This window comes from Diospyros lotus, chromosome 7, assembly GCF_014633365.1.
Source record: "Diospyros lotus cultivar Yz01 chromosome 7, ASM1463336v1, whole genome shotgun sequence".
NCBI lineage: Eukaryota > Viridiplantae > Streptophyta > Magnoliopsida > Ericales > Ebenaceae > Diospyros > Diospyros lotus.
Genome location: NC_068344.1, coordinates 32,956,789 through 32,976,260, shown reverse-complemented (window position 1 = coordinate 32,976,260; position 19,472 = coordinate 32,956,789). Strand labels below are relative to the sequence as shown.

Sequence of the window (19,472 nt, the reverse complement as noted above, 5' to 3'; positions counted from 1 at the left end):
ATCTACGGACTATCTATTGCCTACTCATACTTCAGGGGCTCATTATGTTGCACTGCAAGTTTACCATCCTCATAAAGAGATGAGTACTCAATCAGTGTTGCAGTATCAAGCAGCTGAGGATTCTTGATAGAGAAATTTGGAAGAGAAAACTCTAATGCATCTATTATAAATTAAGAAAAAACGCCATGACCCAGAGCAAGATTTTGTACTCTTTACACAACGACAATAAGAAAGTACCTGCGTATTCCTGTGTAACTTATAAGACGGCCTAAAAGAACTTAACCCATCGAGGAAGCTGGATTCTTAATCTTTTCCATCTGCTTCTCACCAGCAGAGGGTGCCAAGCCAGGATATATTCAGGCATGAAATCGTGTCTCGTCAATATACCCACCACCGGTTGTCCCTGCGAGGAAGGAATAATAGCTAATGATGAATCAAAATGAAAAGAAGCGTAGGGAAAGCGAAAAGGGAAATCTCAGCTAAAGGATGCAAGGCATTGTGTTTCATGTTTGAGAGGATAGTAGAAGGGAAAGCAAATAGTGGACTCAGCATAGATTACTAGAAAAACTAGCCTTGACTAAACAAGAACCTGATAGAGGAACCTGACGGTGGGGTGGCTGGCAGGATCATGGGACGAAGGGGGCAGCTGGCGAGTTTTCTGGTCGCAGGAGAGAGAGAACTGCACAAACCTTGTACGGGGAGGGGAGGGGCTGGGAGGGAAGCAAAACGAAAATGAAAATGAAATGAACTCCGAAATCACCTTTTTGGTGTTTCTATATTTTCGAAAAAAAGTTTTAAGACTTCTGACATTTTTCTAAAACCAGAAGAAGCAATCAAATGTGATTTTTATGTTTTTGTACTCGATTTTTGAAAACTAAAACTAGAACATGAAAATGGAAGCTCAACCAAACAGGCCCTATGATATCCTAGAGATGCCTCAAGTTATCTTTCATACATGAGACTGTAGATCAATATAAACTAAAGAAACCAGATGAGAGGAGATCTCTTACATTAGACATTTTAGGGACCACCAGCAGGTGTCTTAAACCAACTTCCCGGAAAAGTATGAGAGCCTTTGCCAGTGACATTGTCTCCACAACAGTATATGGTGAAGTGTTAGTAAAAGGATGCAAATCTATGAACATCTCCATATCTTCCTCAGTCAGATCTACATCTTCTATTTTGTCCCCATCACCCAAACCCTGCTTTGCAAAATTCTCTGATGTGAACTGCTCTAATGCATCATCACTAATTCGTACAGGAGTAGGCTGGAAAGCCTTTTTCTTTAGCAACGTTAGAAGATGGGCACGGAGGACTAAACCAAATAGCATTGGGGTTTCAGAAAAAGGAGAATCATCTATCACTGGAAACCCGTTATGCCTTGTAGTTCTGAGGACATGTACTATGTTACTAACCTTCTCAATGGCATGAAATACCTGAAGTGGGCCTGTGACTACATCACCAACTGTCAGCAGCCTCATGTATGGCTCAGCATGAGCTTCTAGGTAAGGGAATGCCTTCAACTTCATAATAAGGTCATAAATGTTTCCATTGAATGCATCAGCTACAGTCTTTGAAACGAGAAGGACCAGCATTACAAGGGGGAGAAGCAATAAGTTATTGGTCAATTCTAGGATAATTACACACAAGGAAACTGTCATCCTCATAGATCCACCAAGCAGTGAAGCAGAACCCAGAACAGCAAAAAGTCCATGATTAAGGTTTGAGTGTGAACCAACTAGCATTCCAACAAGACGTCCATAAGATGCACCAATCAAGATAACAGGAACAAAGAGACCAGCAGGAACTGCAATTCCATAACTAAAGATACTGAGGAAAAAGCAGGTGACAAAGAATATACAAATTGATGATAAGTGAAACTCCGAATCAGTGTTCTTGCTGAATAGGTTTTTGATTGCGTCATCATTTGTATTGAAAATGAGGCTGGCAAGATCATTGTAGTGACCAGGACGACATTGAAACTTCTTGTAGTTACCAGATCGGCCAATAGTAGGGCAAGGTTCTGTTGCATCAGCTGGGCAAGGTTGGCAAGATGCAAGCCATGGTAATCCAAATAAAAGGAGGGAGGTAAAAATGGAGATTGAACAGGCAAGAAGTATTTTGTAAAAGGCGCCTTTCCTGAAAAAGAAAAGCAAGGATTTTGTTACCGGCAACATCTTTGTTATGTTTTAAAAAGCACCGACCAACTTAGCTAGAGAGAAAGCTTACTTATTAATTAGGCTGTATAACTTGAGAACATTATCTAAAAGAAAATTGAATAAACCTCCCAATATACCCCCTACAACTCCAAGAAGAAGAACAGGCAGCACATCCTCAATGTGGTAAGTAGTACTTGCTGAAGTGACATCAAACATTATCAGACCCCCAGTACCAAATAGCCCACATTTTCCATTAAAACAAACATCAATCAGAGCACGAAGAAAAATTGCAACAACAGCTGTTGTGAAAAAAGCTCTCCATAGGAGGGCACTTCTCCACCTGAAGAACAAACATAAATGCCTTAGAGAATGTTAAGAAAGAATGTATCACAAGGATTTGACACTTCTTTACATTTGTACATATACGTGCATGTGTAGTCACCAATGCATGTGGCAGCGTATCAATCACATGGTTGCAAGAGCAAATATGATAATTATTAAAACATACCAATAAAAGGAAGCAGGCATTAAGCAACACAATCAACAGAAAGGGCAAAAGGAACATGTTGGAGCTTAGACCTAGCCTTTCCAAATTGGTTGTAAAAAAAATCTTCTGAGGTAATTGTGAAGTGATACTTTATGGATGTTAAATGGACACTGCTACACGAAAGCAAGTCATTGACTTGTATGGCTTCAATAGAATGGAATATAAGAACAGAAGAGCTGCTAGTCAGACAGACCAATATAAAATTCCTATGCGCCCAGAAAGACAAGACCATTGGATAGGTCCAGGCTCTGGCCCCACTAAACCAATACAATAACATATAATCCCACCATGCAGGTTTGTCCAATACATGAATTCTAGCTTGCTAGCTATGACCTTATTTTCTGTAAAGCCTTTATAACTCATGTCATACCTAAGAGTCTCCCGTCAAATAAGGAGGGGAGTTGTGTTAGGTAGCCAAAACCAACGTAGAACTCATTGATCAAATAAAATAAACATGAATTCTAGACAAGTGAGAAACCGTTCGGGTGTAACCCTTCATTAGTGATGTGCTACACAACTATTGTGTAGAGACATAAGTCAAGAGTTGCTGCCTTGGCACCCAGATGTAGTTTCTAATTTGCAAGGGTTCTCATGTTTTCATTAACTGATGCGAGTAAAGAAGCTAGTCCAAGATCATAGATTAAGGGTTGGGCCATGGAATATTGGGACTTTGACAAGGAAATCTATGGAAGTGGTAGATGTGATGATCAGGAAAATAATTAATATTATGTGCCTCCAAGAGATGAGATGGGTTGGAGGTTGGAGAAGGCTAAGATATTTGTAGAATTGGAAATAAACTTTAGTACTCAGGAAAAGATCAAGCAAAGAATGGAATGGGGATTATTATGGATAAGACTTTAAAGGGAAGAACGCTTAATCACGTATAGAAATTGTGTATCAATCACCCAAATAGACTACTTTCTTATGAGATAAGAGAACCGATCATGTTGTAAGAATTGTACGGTTATACTGAGAGAACATTTGACTACTCAACAGACTTTTGGTCCTTGACATCCATATCAAATAATGGAAGAGAAAAAATGGCACAAAACTAAGCCCAAGAATTAGATGGTGAATTTAAAAGATGAAAAAGAAATCAATTCCAAGGGAAAAGTGTGATGTAGAAGAGATTGAACCATCGAAGGAGAGGCTAAACAAATGTGGAGTGAAATGGCTACTACTATTCGAAGTATGGCAAAAATGATTCTTATAAAGGGAAAAGTCCCAGGTCAAAAAAAGAGTCTTGGTGGTAGAATGAAGAGATACAAGAGAAAGTCAGAACTAAGAGAGCTTGCTACAAGATTTTACATAAATATTGTAGAGAAGAAAACCTAAAGACGTCTAGTTTGGCTAAAAAAGAAGCAAAAAAAGGCTGTTAGTGAAGCAAAGTAAAAAAGCTCATGAAAATTTATGCTAATGACTTTTACTTGATAAAAAAGATCGAGAAAGAGATATATGTAAACTAGCCAAAGCAAGAGGCAGAAAAACAAGAGATTTAAGCAAATTGAAATTCATAAAAGATGAAAAACCAAAGAGTATTAGTAAATAATGGAGTGACCAATGATAGATGGAAGATGTATTTCTCAAAGTTATTTAAGAAGGTAGAGAAATAAGTGTTATGTTTGGGCATCTTAGCAACTCTGAATAAGATAGAAACTACATGTTCCATGGACATTATATGCACAATGGAACAAAGCAAAAATTGAAAAAAATGAAGTGAAGCAATTGAACCAGATAATATACTGATAAAAGAATGGAAATACATGGGAGAGATAGCATTTGTTTTATTAACAAAATTATTTAACGTAATCCTTAATTCAAAAAGGATGATGGATGAGTGGTGAAAGAGCACTTTAGTGCCTATTTACAAGAATAAAGGAGATGCTCAAAATTATAGAAATTATAGAGGAATCAAGTTGCTAAGCCAAACTAAAACTTTGGAAGAGTGAAAAAACAAAGATTAAGAAGAGAAACCAAATCATTTGAAAACCAATTTGGTTTCATGCCTAGTAGGTTAACAACGAAAGCTATATATTTGTTGAAGTGCCTAATGGAAAGGTTTAAAGATAAACAAAAGGGTCTACCCACAATGTTTATAGATCTAGAAAAGCTTATGACAAAGTTTCTAGAGAAGTCTTATGGAGGGCTTTAGAGAAGAAAAAAGTCTAAATTCCATATATAAAATTTATCAAAGACATGTATTATGAAACATATACATGAGTCAAAACATATGGAGGAGATACAAAGGTTTTCCCAATTACAATGGAATTACATCAAGGATTTGCATTAAGTCCTTTATCTATTTCCCTAGTAATGGATGAACTCACTAAATATTACAATGAGAAATAAAAAGAGTCAAAGCTCAACAATTAGACCCAACAGAAATATTTGTTTTCTTTTTCTAAATAAGACAAATTAGTTTGACTAAGAAACCATGGAAAAGGGAACCTCTATAGTCCTATATCTCTAACCATGGAAAAGTGTAGGGTAAATCACCAAAAAGATATTAACCTTTGACTTTCAAATTTAGAATGACTTTTAATTATTTTCAATAGTCATATTCAATTTTTAAAGTGTTTCAATGTTATACCACCATTGCCTCCCATATATTATTGCCATTAAGTAATGGCATGAATTGCCTATGAGGAAAATGAAAGATCACACAGCTGCCACATTGACTATACAAGCTCCAAGCCACTGAAGAGAGAAAGAGAGGAGGAAAAAAAGTGCTTCAGCTTCTCTCTCTCTCTCTCACAAGCACACACAGGCCACTTGCTCCTCGTCAGTGTTATTAAAGGCGCAAGACACACAAGGGCCTTGGGGCCTGAGGCGCAAGGTGAGGCGCGAGTCTGGTGGAATTAGGTGCAAGTTAATAAAAAATAAAATAAAAATATAGTTGAAGAAAAAGGTATAAAATAGGTCATAACTTCTAATAATATTTTAATAAACATGTTATAAACAAAACCACTCTAAAAACCAAACATTTCTATATTTTCATCATTAGAAGCATCATCTCTAATATCTTCTTCCACATCATCTACTCTTGTTGGATGATTTCTATGGCTTAGAAGTGTAATGATAGTTTCATACATTTTTTTAGTAGGTAATATACTAGACTTGAATTTGCATCTTTCTTTGTTTTGGTCACTTAATGTTGCATTTTGTTATTGCATGCCTTGAATTTGTTCAATTCTCCCTATCCATCTTCATCTAGTTCAAATTCAATTGGAGCATTTGAAGTAGTAGCATTTTTACTTATTGTCAAATTTGTAGTTGAAGCAATAAATTTAAACCCTAAACAGTAAAAAATTAAATAAAGTAATAAACAGTGAAATAAAAAGCTTAAAAATAGTTAAAAAGCCCAAAGTGCGCGCCTTTTCCTAAGGCGCCTTGGGCTGAGGCGCGCCTTTTGGTCTGCGCCCGCCTGGAAGACTTTCAGGCTCCCATGGTGCGCCTTTAATAACACTACTCCTCGTCCCATCACTCCCACCCTCTCTACCTCTCTCTCTCTCTCACAAAGGCCCCACTCCCCCCCCCCCCAATGAATTGCAACTTATTCTAAACAAGTTAAGGTTAAGGGTAGTGGCACAATATTCACAATGTTAATGGAGTACTAAAAATCACATTGACAATACAAATCAATGTAACAATCACTCAACATACAAGCATCACAACGTTTGATTTCCAAATATGAACATCACAATGTAATAGTCATCTCCCTCCATCTATATTTTAGAGACTTGGCTTGTTTTAACACTAATTGCAACCAACATCGTGAAACTTTGAGTCATTTTGATTTACAATAGTCTAGAAAAACCTATTAATGCAATACATTAATGCAAGTTAAGCTTGCACATCTAGTTTCATGATGATACCCCAAAAGATACACAATCTTCACTAAAACAAGCATCTTAAGTAAAGAAACTTCATGGCTAAACATAGTAGGATAAACATACATATGCAAGAGCTACTTCATATGACTTATGGATAGGGATGGCAATGGGTCGCCCATTTATCATTTGCATACCTATTTAATAAATGTTTAAAATATGTCTTTAAGTCTTTGTCCTTTGAATATGAATTTTTCAAACTTATTTCAATTTTAAATGGGTAGTTAGGGTTTATTTTAGTAAATGTTCAAATAAATTTTATCTCTATGACTCATAAATATGAATTTTTCATAATTATTTTACCTTTAAACGGATAACCGGGCCCATTTATTGACCCATGTCCATCCCTACTTACAGGCGAAGAACACATATGAATTGTACACTTAACATCTCTAGCATAACCAAATCAGTGAGCAGAGGAGATGAAAAACTAAGACCAAAAAAAAAAAAGTACAGAACAGTTGGATTAACAGTACCATGATGCCATTTCTTCAAAAGCAAACAACAGCCCGCCAACTGGGGCACGAAAGGAAACGGCCATTCCAGCAGCTGATCCACAGGTTACAAGATCTCGCAGATCTCGATCATTCTTGAAATACTGTAACCATTTCCAAGTCAACCTATATTTCTTTGAGCCACCCTGAGCCACTAATGCAGCAACACATCCACCAACATGCACCATGGGTCCAGCCTTTCCAATGACAAGAGAAGATGACACAGCAAGAACGCTACCAACAATCTGTAAATACATCAAAACGAGTGTGTAACTCTAAGTATTGGATAAGAATATGAAATGATATTCATATGAGATAAAATTTCTCACATCTCTTTGAATATGAGGAGAAGATATGAAGCAATAAACTGATAGATCATTGGCAAAATTAGACACATGCACACCCCATGAGACATGTATCTATTATATATTTGACTGAGAATCAGTCAGGGCAAGCATGCTTAAGTTCATTTTTTCTTTAGAGAATAGGATTATTATGGTGAAGGTTAGTCTAGGAAGAACGACTATGAATATCTTTAGTATATATGCACCACAAGTGGGGTTAGGTGAGGAGATAAAAGCAAAATTCTGAAAGGACCTAGAGGGACTCATACAAAGGATACCAAGAGGAGAGAAAGTGATTATAGGAGGTGACGAAAATGGTCATGTAGGTAGAGACGGAAACGGCTATAGAGAGGTACATGGAGGGTATGGATTCGGAGAAATTAATAATGAGGGTAAGTCTATTCTAGATTTTACTATAGCATATGAGCTCATCATAACCAATACTAGGTTCAAAAAATGGGATAAATACTTAATCACATATAAAAATGTCACATCAAGCACCCAAATAGATTACTTCCTCATGAGACAAGATGATCGATTATGTTGTAAGGATTGTAAGGTGATACCGGGGGAGTGTTTGACTACTCAACATAGGCATAGGCTTTTGGTACTTGACGTCCAAGTGAGAAATTGGAAGAGAAAAAATTACATAAAACAAAATCCAAGAATTAGGTGGTGGGATTTAAAATGGGAGAAACAACTAATCTTTAAAGAAAAATTAAGGGGTAAAAGGGAATGGAATGGAGAAGGACACGCAAACCAAATGTGGAGGGAAATGGCTACTGCCCTGAGAAGCACGACAAGGGTAGTCCTTGGAGAGACAAATGGTAGAGCCCCAAACCTTAAGGAGTCTTGGTGGTGGAATGAAGAGATACAATTGAAAATTAGAAATAAGAAAATTTGCTATAAGACTATATATCAGTGCAACAATGAAGAAAACCTAAAAAATTATAAAGAAATAAAAAAGGCAGCAAAAAGAGCTGTTAGTGAAGTAAGGTCAAAAGCATATAAGAATCTATATAAACAACTTGATACAAAAGATGGAGAAAATGATATATATAAATTAGCTAAAGCAAGAGAAAGAAAAACAAGGGATCTAAACCAAGTGAAATGCATAAAAGATGAAAACCAAAATGTATTAGTGAATGAAGGAGCGATTAAGGAAAGATGGAATGAGTATTTCACGAAATTATTCAATGATGGTAGGGACACAAGAGTTAGGTTGGGACATCTTAGTAACTCTGAAGGAAATATGAGCTATACATTTTATCGACGCATAAGTTCAAATGAAATAAGGCAAGCATTAAAAAAGATGAAAAATCATAAGGCGGTGGGACCGGATAATATACCAATAAAAGCATGGAAATGCATGGGAAAAGAGGGCATCTCCTGGCTAACGAAATTATTTAATGCGATCCTTAAATAAAAAAAAATGCCAAATGAGTGGAGGAAGAGTACATTGATTCCTATATACAAGAACAAAGGAGATGTTCAAAACTGTGAAAATTACAAAGGAATTAAGTTAATAAGTCATACCATAAAACTCTGGGAGAGAGTAATAGAGCAGAGGCTCAGAAAAGAAACAGATGTGTCGGAAAATCAGTTTGGTTTCATGTTTGGTAGTGTTGAAACCGAGACTATGATCTCTCAAGAATCACTCAAGAACCTCACCGAATTCAAACAATATTGAAGACTGAAAGTAGATAATGAAAAACAGAATTAAAAGTATAGAAAACCAAACCAGATTGCAGCACACAAGATATACCCTGGTTCATGCCATTTACATGGCACTACATCCAACAATCCAAGAAGCAAACAATCCACTAGAAACGAATAAGAAACCAGTACAAGAATACCCCTCTTTCACCCCACCTTGCCTCTCGAATACAATACTCTAATGAAGACAACAAGAACTAGAATCGCACAGCTCTTACTCTCGCCTCTCACTGTATCCGAACACAAGGAATGAAAGATATGAATGTTTGATGATCTTAACTAACCTCCGCACCCTTCTATATATAGACTAGAGGGGCGGAACTACCAAAGGGAAAAATAACTAACTCATAAAAGTCAAATCTACCCTTAATAAAACAATTATTTACATTTATGTCCTATTAACTAACTGCTGCCAAATCATCTTTATTTCTTCCTGATTTCTTCAATAAATCCAGCATTCAATTACTTTAGGCAAAACAGTAACAAATCTCCACCATTTTGCTTTAAGTAATCCTGGAATTTCAACCTTCTAGCTTTGCTCACTTCTTGAATAATCCTGAAAACACATCAATCAAAACACATCAAACTATAACAACATTAAGCAATGAAGTAATTTGGACAATGGGACTGCCTTAGTGAAAATATCTGCAGCATTTTTACTTCCAGCAACTTTTATAAGCTCTATCTCCTTCTTCTCAAGGACTTCTCTTATAAAATGATATCTAATATCAATGTGTTTTGTTTTTTCATGATGACTCTGATTTTTGGCCAAATGGATGGCACTTTGACTATCACACTTTAAAATAATCCTCACATTATATCCTAAGAGTTCACTAATCAAACCTTTCAGCCACAAAGACTCTTTAACAGCCTCTGTTATAGCTATATACTCAGATTCGGTTGTTGATAGAGCTACAACTGATTGAAAGTTAGATTTCCAACTAATTGTAGACTTCCACAATTTAAATACATAACCAGTTGTAGATCTTCTCCTATCTAAATCTGAAGCATAGTCAGCATCAGAATATCCTATAATGTCTGGCTTTATAAAGTCATCAGCTCCACCATAAATCAAAACCTTGTCAATTGACCCCTTTAGATATCTAAATACCCATTTAACTGCTATCCAATGTTCTTTCCCTAGATTTGCCATAAATCTACTTATCACACTCATGGCATGAACTAAATCAGGCCTAGAACACACCATTGCTTACATAATGCTGCCAACAGCATTAGAGTAGGGAATTCTCTTCATTTCTAATAAATTCTTTTTATCTGTTGGAGATTGAGCATGAGAAAGTTTAAAATGTTGAGCAAATGGTATATTTACTACTTTTGCATCTAACATATGAAATTTTCTGTAAGTAGGCTTTATGGGATAGCTGAAGAGTTTTATTCTTTCTATCTCTATATATTTCCATTCCTAAAATCTTCTTGGCTTCACCAAGTTCTTTCATCTCAAAAACTGACTTGAGTTTAAGCTTTAAACTTTGAATTTCAGCTATTGATTGACTTGCTATGAGCATGTCATCTACATATAGCAAGAGATAAATTGCTATTTTAGTGGAAATATGTTTAAGATAGACACAACAATCAAAAGAACTTCTTATAAACCCTTGACTTAACATAAAAGAATCGAATTTCTTATACCACTGCCTAGGGAACTGCTTCAGTCCATATAAGGACTTCCTCAACAAGCAAACCTTGTCTTCTTTTCCCCTAACTTCAAAACCTCTAGGCTAATCCATTAGAATTTCTTTCTCTAATTCACCATGAAGGAATGCAGTGGTAACATCCATCTGCTCTAGGTAAAGGTCAAGATGGGCTGTCATAGCTAGCAGAATTCTTATAGAAGTGTGCCTAACAACTGGTGAAAACACTTCATTAAAATCAATTCTTGCTACTTGGGTGAAACCCCTAGCTACTAACCTAGCTTTATATCTAGGTTTGAGGCTATCTCCAGCTCCTTCTTTTACTTTAAACAACCACCTACAGCCAACAATTCTTTTTCCCAAAGGTCTATCCACTAACACCCATGTTCCATTTTTTCTTAAGGATTCCATCTCAGCTTCCATGGCTTCCTGCCATTTCTGAGCTTCCTTAGAACTTACAGTTTCTTCATAGGTTTGTGGTTCTTCTCCTGCTATTTCTTCTGCACTTAAGAGTGCATATGCTACCAGATCTGAGAATCCATATCTCACTGGAGGCCTACTTATTCTTCTTTGTCTATCCCTGCCTACATTATACCTATCTCCAATAGGATCTCCAACTGTACTGGATGAACCAGCACTGTCCATGTGCTGATCTTCATCATAACTGGATGAATCCCTAACTTCTATAGATCTATCAAGACTATCTTGGCTTGAGGATTCTTCACCAGCACTTGGCTGGTCCTGGAAAGGTTCTAATGGAGAATTTTGAATAGTAACAGCATCCTGTTGCTGCTGTTCAAAATTTACAGCTTTGTCTTTCCCTTCCCTATCCTCATTTTTATTCTCTAGATCGATAAATGAATTTTCATTAAAGGTTACATCTCTACTTATCATGGTTCTAGGCATGTCTTTTTTCTAAATTCCACAACTTATACCCCTTAACTCCTAAAGGATAACCAATAAACACACACTTCTTAGCCCTAGGCTCTAATTTTCCTTGTTTTATATGTGCATAAGCTATACACCCAAATACCCTAAGATGATCTAGGTTTGGCTTACGATTATACCACATTTCATAAGGAGTCTTAAACTCTAAGGCTAATAAAGGTGACATGTTTATTAAATAAGCTGCTGAAACAACAGCCTCTCCCCAAAATGCTTTTGAAAGCCTAGTATGGAATAACATACATCTTACCCTCTCAAGGAGGGTCCTATTCATGCGCTCGGCCAGACCATTTTGCTTAGGATTTCCAGGGGCAGAAAGATGTCTTAAGATGCCATTTTCATTACACAATTGGGTGAATTCCTTATTACAAAATTCTAAGCCATTATCAGTCCTAATGACTTTCAATTTCCCACCCTTTTGATTTTCAATCATGATTTTTCAAGTTTTAAAAGCATCAAAAGTGTTATCTTTTGTTTTTAAAACAGAAACCCAAACCATTCTTGAATAGTCATCTATAATAGAAAGAAAATACCTAACTCCACCATGAGTTGGAGTTTGACTAGGGCCCCATAAGTCCGAATGGACATATTCTAGAGAACCTTTAGTGATAGGCAATGCTTTCTTAGGGAATTTTGTTTTCACAGATTTTCCATAGATGCAAGTTTCACATGTATCTAAATATGTTATTTTTCCAGAATCTAAGATCCCTTGGTTAGCTAATTCTTTAAGCCCTTGGATACTTATATGAGCCATCCTAAAATGCCATAGTTTTGATAGTTCATAGGTCTTTTCTTCCCCTATCGCTGCATCTCCACATACTGTGGAAGCTATCATAACAAATATTCCATTTTTAAGGACTGTCTTCATACATATAAGAGATCCTTTAGCTACTTTAAGAATATCCCCACAGCCACTATAACTGTAGCCATTCTTAGCTAATTCTCCTAGGGAAATCAGATTTCTTTTAAGTTCTGGGACATACCTAACAAATGTTAAAGTTTTGATTGATCCATCAAACATCTTTAGCTTAATATCCCCAATCCCCTTTATCCCACACTCTTGGTTATTACCGAGAAGAACCTTCCCCCCACTCATGTCTTTATAATTCAAGAACCATTCTATGTGAGGTGACATATGGAAGGAGCATCCGAAATCTAAAACCCATACCACTTCATCCGAATGTCTTGAAACTACAAGAACATCCAAACTATCATAGTCTAACTCACGAGTTGAGTTTGAAAACTCTGATTTACCTTTATCAGAGAAATCCTGCTTCCTTTTAGGACAGTTTTTCTTTATATGTCCTTTTTCATGGCAATGAAAACATCTAAATGTTTTCTTGCCATTTCTGGACTTCGATCTAAACTTTCCTTTAGCCTTTGAGTCTTTCTTTTCTAATCTATACCTAGTTGAAAGGGCATCACCAGCAGTTTTCTTAGATTCTACTTTCTGTTGTAAATCTTTAGAATTAAGGGCACCTATAACATCTTCTAAAGATATGGTATCTCTTCCATGCTTTAAAATGTCTACAAAATGCTCATATGACTTAGGCAGTGAATGCAACAGAATTAGGGCCTTATCTTCTTCTTCATATGATATACTTAAGTTTTCCAAATCAAGACACAATTTGTTAAATTCATCAATATGATTTTGAAGCTTCTGCCCTTCTTGCATTTTGAAAGTAAAATTTTTTTCTTTCAGATACAGCCTACTTGAAAGGGATTTAGTCATATATAGGCTTTCTAGTTTGGCCCACAAATCCTTGGAAGTTTCCATTTTAGACACTTCTCTTAGGACTTTATCTCCTAAACTCAAGATTAGGATGTTGAAAGCTCTTTCACTGATTTCTTGTCTACAATTATTGGCTTCTAATCTTTGTTCGGCAGTAGCAATTTCTGGGAAAGGTTTTTAGGGTGCTAAAGCTTCCTTTAACCCTAAATTTCCCATCAAGGCTTTTATCTTAATCCTCCAAAGTCTAAAATCATTTGTGCCATCAAATTTTTCAATATCATACCGGGCAGCTGGGGTCGCGGAACCCATAATAGACAACTCAACTATAGGTTTCTAATGATTCTATAGGTTTCTTGATATTTCTTGATAAAAAGACCTAAAGCTCTTATACCAAATTGTTGAAACCGAGACTATGATCTCTCAAAAATCACTCAAGAACCTCACCGAATTCAAACAATATTGAAGACTGAAAGTAGATAATGAAAAACAGAATTAAAAGTATAGAAAACCAAACCAGATTGCAGCACACAAGATATACCCTGGTTCATGCCATTTACATAGCACTACATCCAGCAATCCAAGAAGCAAACAATCCACTAGAAACGAATAAGAAACCAGTACAAGAATACCCCTCTTTCACCCCACCTTGCCTCTCGAATACAATACTCTAATGAAAACAACAAGAACTAGAATCGCACAGCTCTTACTCTCGCCTCTCACTGTATCCGAACACAAGGAATGAAAGATATGAATGTTTGATGATCTTAACTAACCTCCGCACCCTTCTATATATAGACTAGAGGGGCGGAACTACCAAAGGGAAAAATAACTAACTCATAAAAGTCAAATCTACCCTTAATAAAACAATTAGTTATATTTATGTCCTATTAACTAACTGCTGCCAAATCATCTTTATTTCTTCCTGATTTCTTCAATAAATCCAGCATTCAATTACTTTAGGCAAAACAGTAACAGGTAGGTCAACAATGGAAGCTATATACCTACTGAGGCGCCTAATGGAAAGGTATTGGGATCAGTAGAAGGACCTGCATATAGTGTTTATAGATCTAGAAAAGGCCTATGATAGGGTCCCTAGAAAAGTATTATGGAGGGTTTTAGAGAAGAAAGGAGTCCGAACAGCCTATATACAAGCCCTTAAGGACATATATCACGGTGCAGAGACAAGGGTCAGAACATGCGGAGGGGATACTGAACCGTTTAAAATTACAATGGGACTGCACCAAGGTTTTACACTAAGTCCATACTTATTTGCTTTAGTAATAGATGAACTCACTAAACACATTCAGACAGAAGTACCATGGTGTACACTATTTGCAGATGACATAGTGTTGGTGGATGAAACAAAAGGAATGAATGCTAAGCTTGAGTTGTGGAGAAACAATTTAGAATCTAAGGGATTTAAATTAAGTAGAAGGAAAACAGAATATATGGAATGTAAATTTAGTAAGAATGCAAGAGTGGAGGATGTTATAATAAAATTGAAAGACCAAATCTTACAAAGAAAAGACCATTTTCAATATTTGGGATAAGTGATTCAAAAAGATGGAGAAATTCACGAGGATGTCACGCATAGAATTAAGGCAGGTTGGCTAAAATGGAGAAATGCATCAGGGGTGTTATGTGATGGTAAAATCCCATTAAAACTGAAAGAAAAATTCTATAGAACAGCTATAAGACCAGTCTTGTTGTATGGATCAAAATGTTAGGAAGTCACATACCAGCATGAGCAAAAGACGAGCGTAGCAGAGACGAGGATGCTAAGATAGAAGTGCGACCATACAAGAAAAGATAAAATTAGAAATAAGGTAGGAGTAGTGCCAATCAAGGAGAAAATAAGAGAGACTAGACTAAGATGGTTTGGTCATGTGAGAAGGAGATCAAGAGACGCTCTGTGATGAGAGTTGATGAAATGGAACAATTAGTCAAAAAAAGAGGTAGAGGCAGACTCAAGAAAATTTTGGGAGAGACATTAAAGTTTGATATGAAGTGTATGAACCTAAATGAAGATATGACAAGAGACAGAAATACATGGAAGTCTAGAATTCATGTAGTCGGCCTCACATAGTGGGATAAAGGCTGAATATGTTGTTGTTGTTGTTGTTTCTTTCTAAATATCATTTTAGGGAAATAGGTGAGATGCATAGCTGCAAAGGCAGACCTGAGAAACTGTCCACTAGGCAATTGTTAACTAGAGAATGACTTTGAAGCCATAGCAAACAATGTGACTCCCAGGCAATGAGAAAAAGCCCATGAGGGATCTTCTAGCATAGATTTTCTTTTGTCCAGGTGAAGGGGTCTATAATCCTGGTAAAGGTGAGAAGAGTAGTTGACAAGGAGGCATTCATATATTCAGATACGAAAACAAATCTGCTCACACCATGAATACTAAAGGAAATTGTCCCAAATTCTTAATGTGAACACAATCAACAGATTTCCTAATTTGATATATTGACTGTATAATTCATGGAATTCAACAACATCCCAAGTGAGGATCTCTCTCCCTTTTAAAGAACATGTTGTAGGAAGGATGTCCCCTGTCAAAAGCAGACACCTGTGAATCTAGCCCAACAGCCAGTACATATTAACTTTTTTTCCTGCACACCCTTATTGAGTTCCTTTTCCATTTGCCAAAGTATCACCTTTGGAGTTTTCTGTCAATCAACATCTTTAGCTAATTACCACATAAAATTTTGCTTACAGTTTCCATTTTTCTTTTATCCTTCTGTAATATGGATATTCTTCATCATGCATGCCTCAGAACAAGACCAAGGAAACAGACAATAAGTAATTTATATTTATAGTTTTACATTTAGTTTTGAATATGATTATCATTTACTTCTCAAAGAAGTCATCAAAATCATCTTGTGCATCTCTCTTGCTCCAATTTCTCATCTGTTTCTAGTTGCAAACTGGGGTACTGCATTGAAGAGTTTGTCCATTTGAACATCCAATCATCTAGATGCAGGACCAAACACTAGAAAAAAGAAAAACAATTAAATCCAGCAACCAATCATCTAATATTACCTTAACAACCAGGGTCCTCAGGGAAAATATTCCTGGTGCATCCACTCCATTCAAGTAGGCCTTTACTTCTGGTATTCCTGACCCAGCAGCCTCCCGTGATATAAATTCCGTAATTAAACTTGATAGCAAAGTGAGCGAGAAATTTGATACAGAAAATACCAGAAATGCCATCAAATACCTACAAACCAAAAGTTCACAAATTAAGACCAACATATTATTGATATTTCACCCAAAATCATGACTCTTCTTCATCTGGATGCACCTATTTACTGCCTTCGGCTTTGGTTGATTTTTTGTTTTCTATTTTAGTTTCTTCAGTTGATATTCATTCTTTGCTTCTTTATGAGTTTTTCATTTTAGTTTCTGGCAACCAAAACCCAAAACTAAACAAGCTTAACAAGTCAAAAGGGAATGGCTTATCTTGCATTTCTTGCTAAAATGTAATGTTTACCTCTGCTTCACATGTTGTTGGCAGTATGTTGTTGACAATTTCACCAGAATAATGAATCATTCTCTACTTTTCTTTTTTTTTCCCGCTGAATGATTCATTCTTTGTCAGAAGGCACCTATTTCTACCTTCTAGTTTTCAGTTAATCTTTAGCATTTTCTATGGAATCTTGTTCGGTTGACAGATTTTTTCACTTCTTTTTAATGACATTTTAGTTCAGTGTAGAATGCAAAACCAAAAAGGAAACAAAGAAATAAAAGTTACAGGTTACTGCAAAGGTATATTAGAGTTTGCTCTTGCTTCCCAATTTATACAGGCAAAATATTATAAATATTTCACATTGACCATGCTTCACAAGTTCAATTGTGTATATCATTGGCATTTCTCCAAAATCATGGCTCATACTGTGTTCATATGCACCCATCACTACTTTTGTTTATTTTTGTGGCTTTTCCATTAAGGTTCTCAGCTGATAAAAATCTTTAGCTATAGTTTTTGGCTTATCCATGAGAAACCACAAAGTAGCAAAAAATTGAAACATGGCAGGATGGCATTGGAATTGTTGCTACATTTTATAGTTTTATTTTGCCTCACAGATTTAGTTAGCATCACATTGTTGACAATTTTACCAAAATCATGATTGTTCTTCAGTGGATGCACCTGCTTGTAACCTTTTATTTTGTTAGCTTTTAACTCATCTGTTGGAGTCTTTTCAATTGACATTAAGTCTTAACTATTTATTTTGTTAGCTTCAATCAAGTTTCCATATTGTACAAGTTGTTTTTCACAATATCAACTATGTGATAGAACATGGCCATAACAATTATCTTCGTTCACCACCATCTTATGATTTTTTTCTATATAAAGATGGGGTTGGAACTTCCCACCATTCCCTTGCTAGAGGGTTGCGTCAGGAAGGACATCCAATATAAAATTTTGCCACATTATTTGCATGGATTTGTATTGTAAATGTGACTTTAAGAAGTCAATTGATATTATGCATATTGCGTCACCAATCCTAACTTGATTAGGATGAGGTGTAGTTGATAATGATAAGTTTATGGGAAGACTATAACTAAAAGGTAGCAAAAAAGTAGAACATAAATGGATAGCATTGCTTTTGTTTTTAAGTTATATAGTTTACTTTGCTTATCAAATTCAATTGGCCACACATTATCAACAATATCACCCAAATAATTTTTAATTCTTTGTTGGGTTGTACCTATTTACCACCTTCTCCTCTTAACTAGTTTTCTTAGATTTATATGGAAATTCTTTTAGTTGATGGGCTTCCAGAGAAACAACACCTAAACGATAGTATAAGGGTTAAAAGAAGATGAATCGTGTTGCCATTTCACTAAACATACCCTTTCCTTTTGGTTCACATATCCAACCAGCAACACAGATACTACCAGCAATTAAAAACTATACTCTCTCCACTAGGGAGGATGGTCCATATTTTAAGGCTCGAATGACTAGTCTATTCACCATTCTTCTTGATATGATACACGCGATTCTCCACCTTTTTACCCTTTCCAAAAACCAATTATAGACAAATAACAAACTAAACTAGTAAAAATTAAGAGCTTTAGGGGAAAAAATGGCTAACTTTTTGTACAACATCATGTTGGAGGTAACGACGAACTTGATGCCCGCGATGTTCTCGACGGACAGGTTGACGGTGAAGCCGATCAAGCAGACAAGAGTCCCCAGGAGGAAACAGAGCGTCCACTTCATGAAGATGTACTGGCCTATCTGGATCTTGCTCCGCCTCCGCCAGTCTTGCTTGAACAAATCATTCTCTGCTATCCTTCGCAAAATTCACACAACAACAATAATAGTCAAAACCACCGACATTCAGTCTCAATTGCAATTGCAACAAATTAACACACAGCACCGATATCTCTAGCGAGAGAGAGAGAGAGAGAGAGAGAGAGAGAGAGAGAGGCGGACTCATAGTCGAGGCTTTCGATGGGGGAGAGGTTGGAGCCGACGAGGGCGACCTGCGAGGTAGTGTTCGACGCCGACCGGCGAAGTGCCGTAGGGAGGAGCGGCTGGCTAGGGGAGCAGTCTTCTTCGTCCGCATCGTTCGACATCCCCGACCTCGCGAGCGATTGAATTGCCGCTGCAAAGAGAGAGCAGCCCGTTACAGCGACTAGGAACAAGGAAAGAGAGCCAGCCAGAAGAGAAATATGGTCACAATTAGGAATAGGAGACCAAACAGCACTAGTGCAATGTCACCACACCAAACAGTCGGAAGGGGGAAAAAGACTGTTGTTCAGGACTTGTGGTCTTAGTGTTAATCAATTTAATTTAATAATATGACTTCTACTACAGGATCAAAAAAAATTTAACCGAGAGGTTTATACAATAGGATTGAAAAGATCAACATACATCCACTTAGAATATAAATTTGCAAATGCAAGGGATGTCACTGTTCACTACGCAGCCTTTGCCTCTCTCTCTTTTTTCATAGTCGCGCAACCGCTGACACTGTTCG

At 36.5% G+C, this 19,472-nt stretch overlaps 1 protein-coding gene across 3 annotated transcripts; it reads right to left on the bottom strand.

Moving 5' to 3' along the window:
- Positions 1–252: 252 nt before the first annotated feature.
- LOC127805972 (putative chloride channel-like protein CLC-g) lies at positions 253–19,227 on the bottom strand. Of its 3 annotated transcripts, none has more exons than XM_052342844.1 (7): positions 18,926–19,227; positions 18,582–18,777; positions 16,525–16,702; positions 7,073–7,335; positions 2,230–2,499; positions 1,011–2,139; positions 253–403 (listed from the first exon to the last, which is right to left on the bottom strand). In XM_052342844.1, the coding sequence occupies exons 1-7, from the start codon at positions 19,056–19,058 to the stop codon at positions 269–271; spliced, it is 2,304 nt and encodes a 767-aa protein (XP_052198804.1). In that variant the 5' UTR covers positions 19,059–19,227; the 3' UTR covers positions 253–268. The 3 variants fall into 3 exon arrangements, with proteins under 3 accessions (XP_052198804.1, XP_052198803.1, XP_052198806.1); XM_052342843.1 differs by having other exon boundaries at positions 18,582–18,782; positions 18,926–19,226; XM_052342846.1 differs by lacking the exon at positions 2,230–2,499 and having other exon boundaries at positions 18,582–18,782.
- Between the last annotated feature and the right edge of the window lie 245 nt (positions 19,228–19,472).

Excerpts from the sequence above, each read along its gene's own strand:
- LOC127805972 (XM_052342843.1), bottom strand. The coding sequence starts at position 19,068 with ATGTCGAACGATGCGGACGAAGAAGACTGCTCCCCTAGCCAGCCGCTC. Across the intron at positions 16,703-18,581 it reads AACATGATGTTGTACAAAAA|GTATTTGATGGCATTTCTGG; the intron begins GTTAGCCATTTT and ends TTTGGTTTGTAG. Across the intron at positions 404-1,010 it reads TGGTCCCTAAAATGTCTAAT|GGACAACCGGTGGTGGGTAT; the intron begins GTAAGAGATCTC and ends CCTTCCTCGCAG.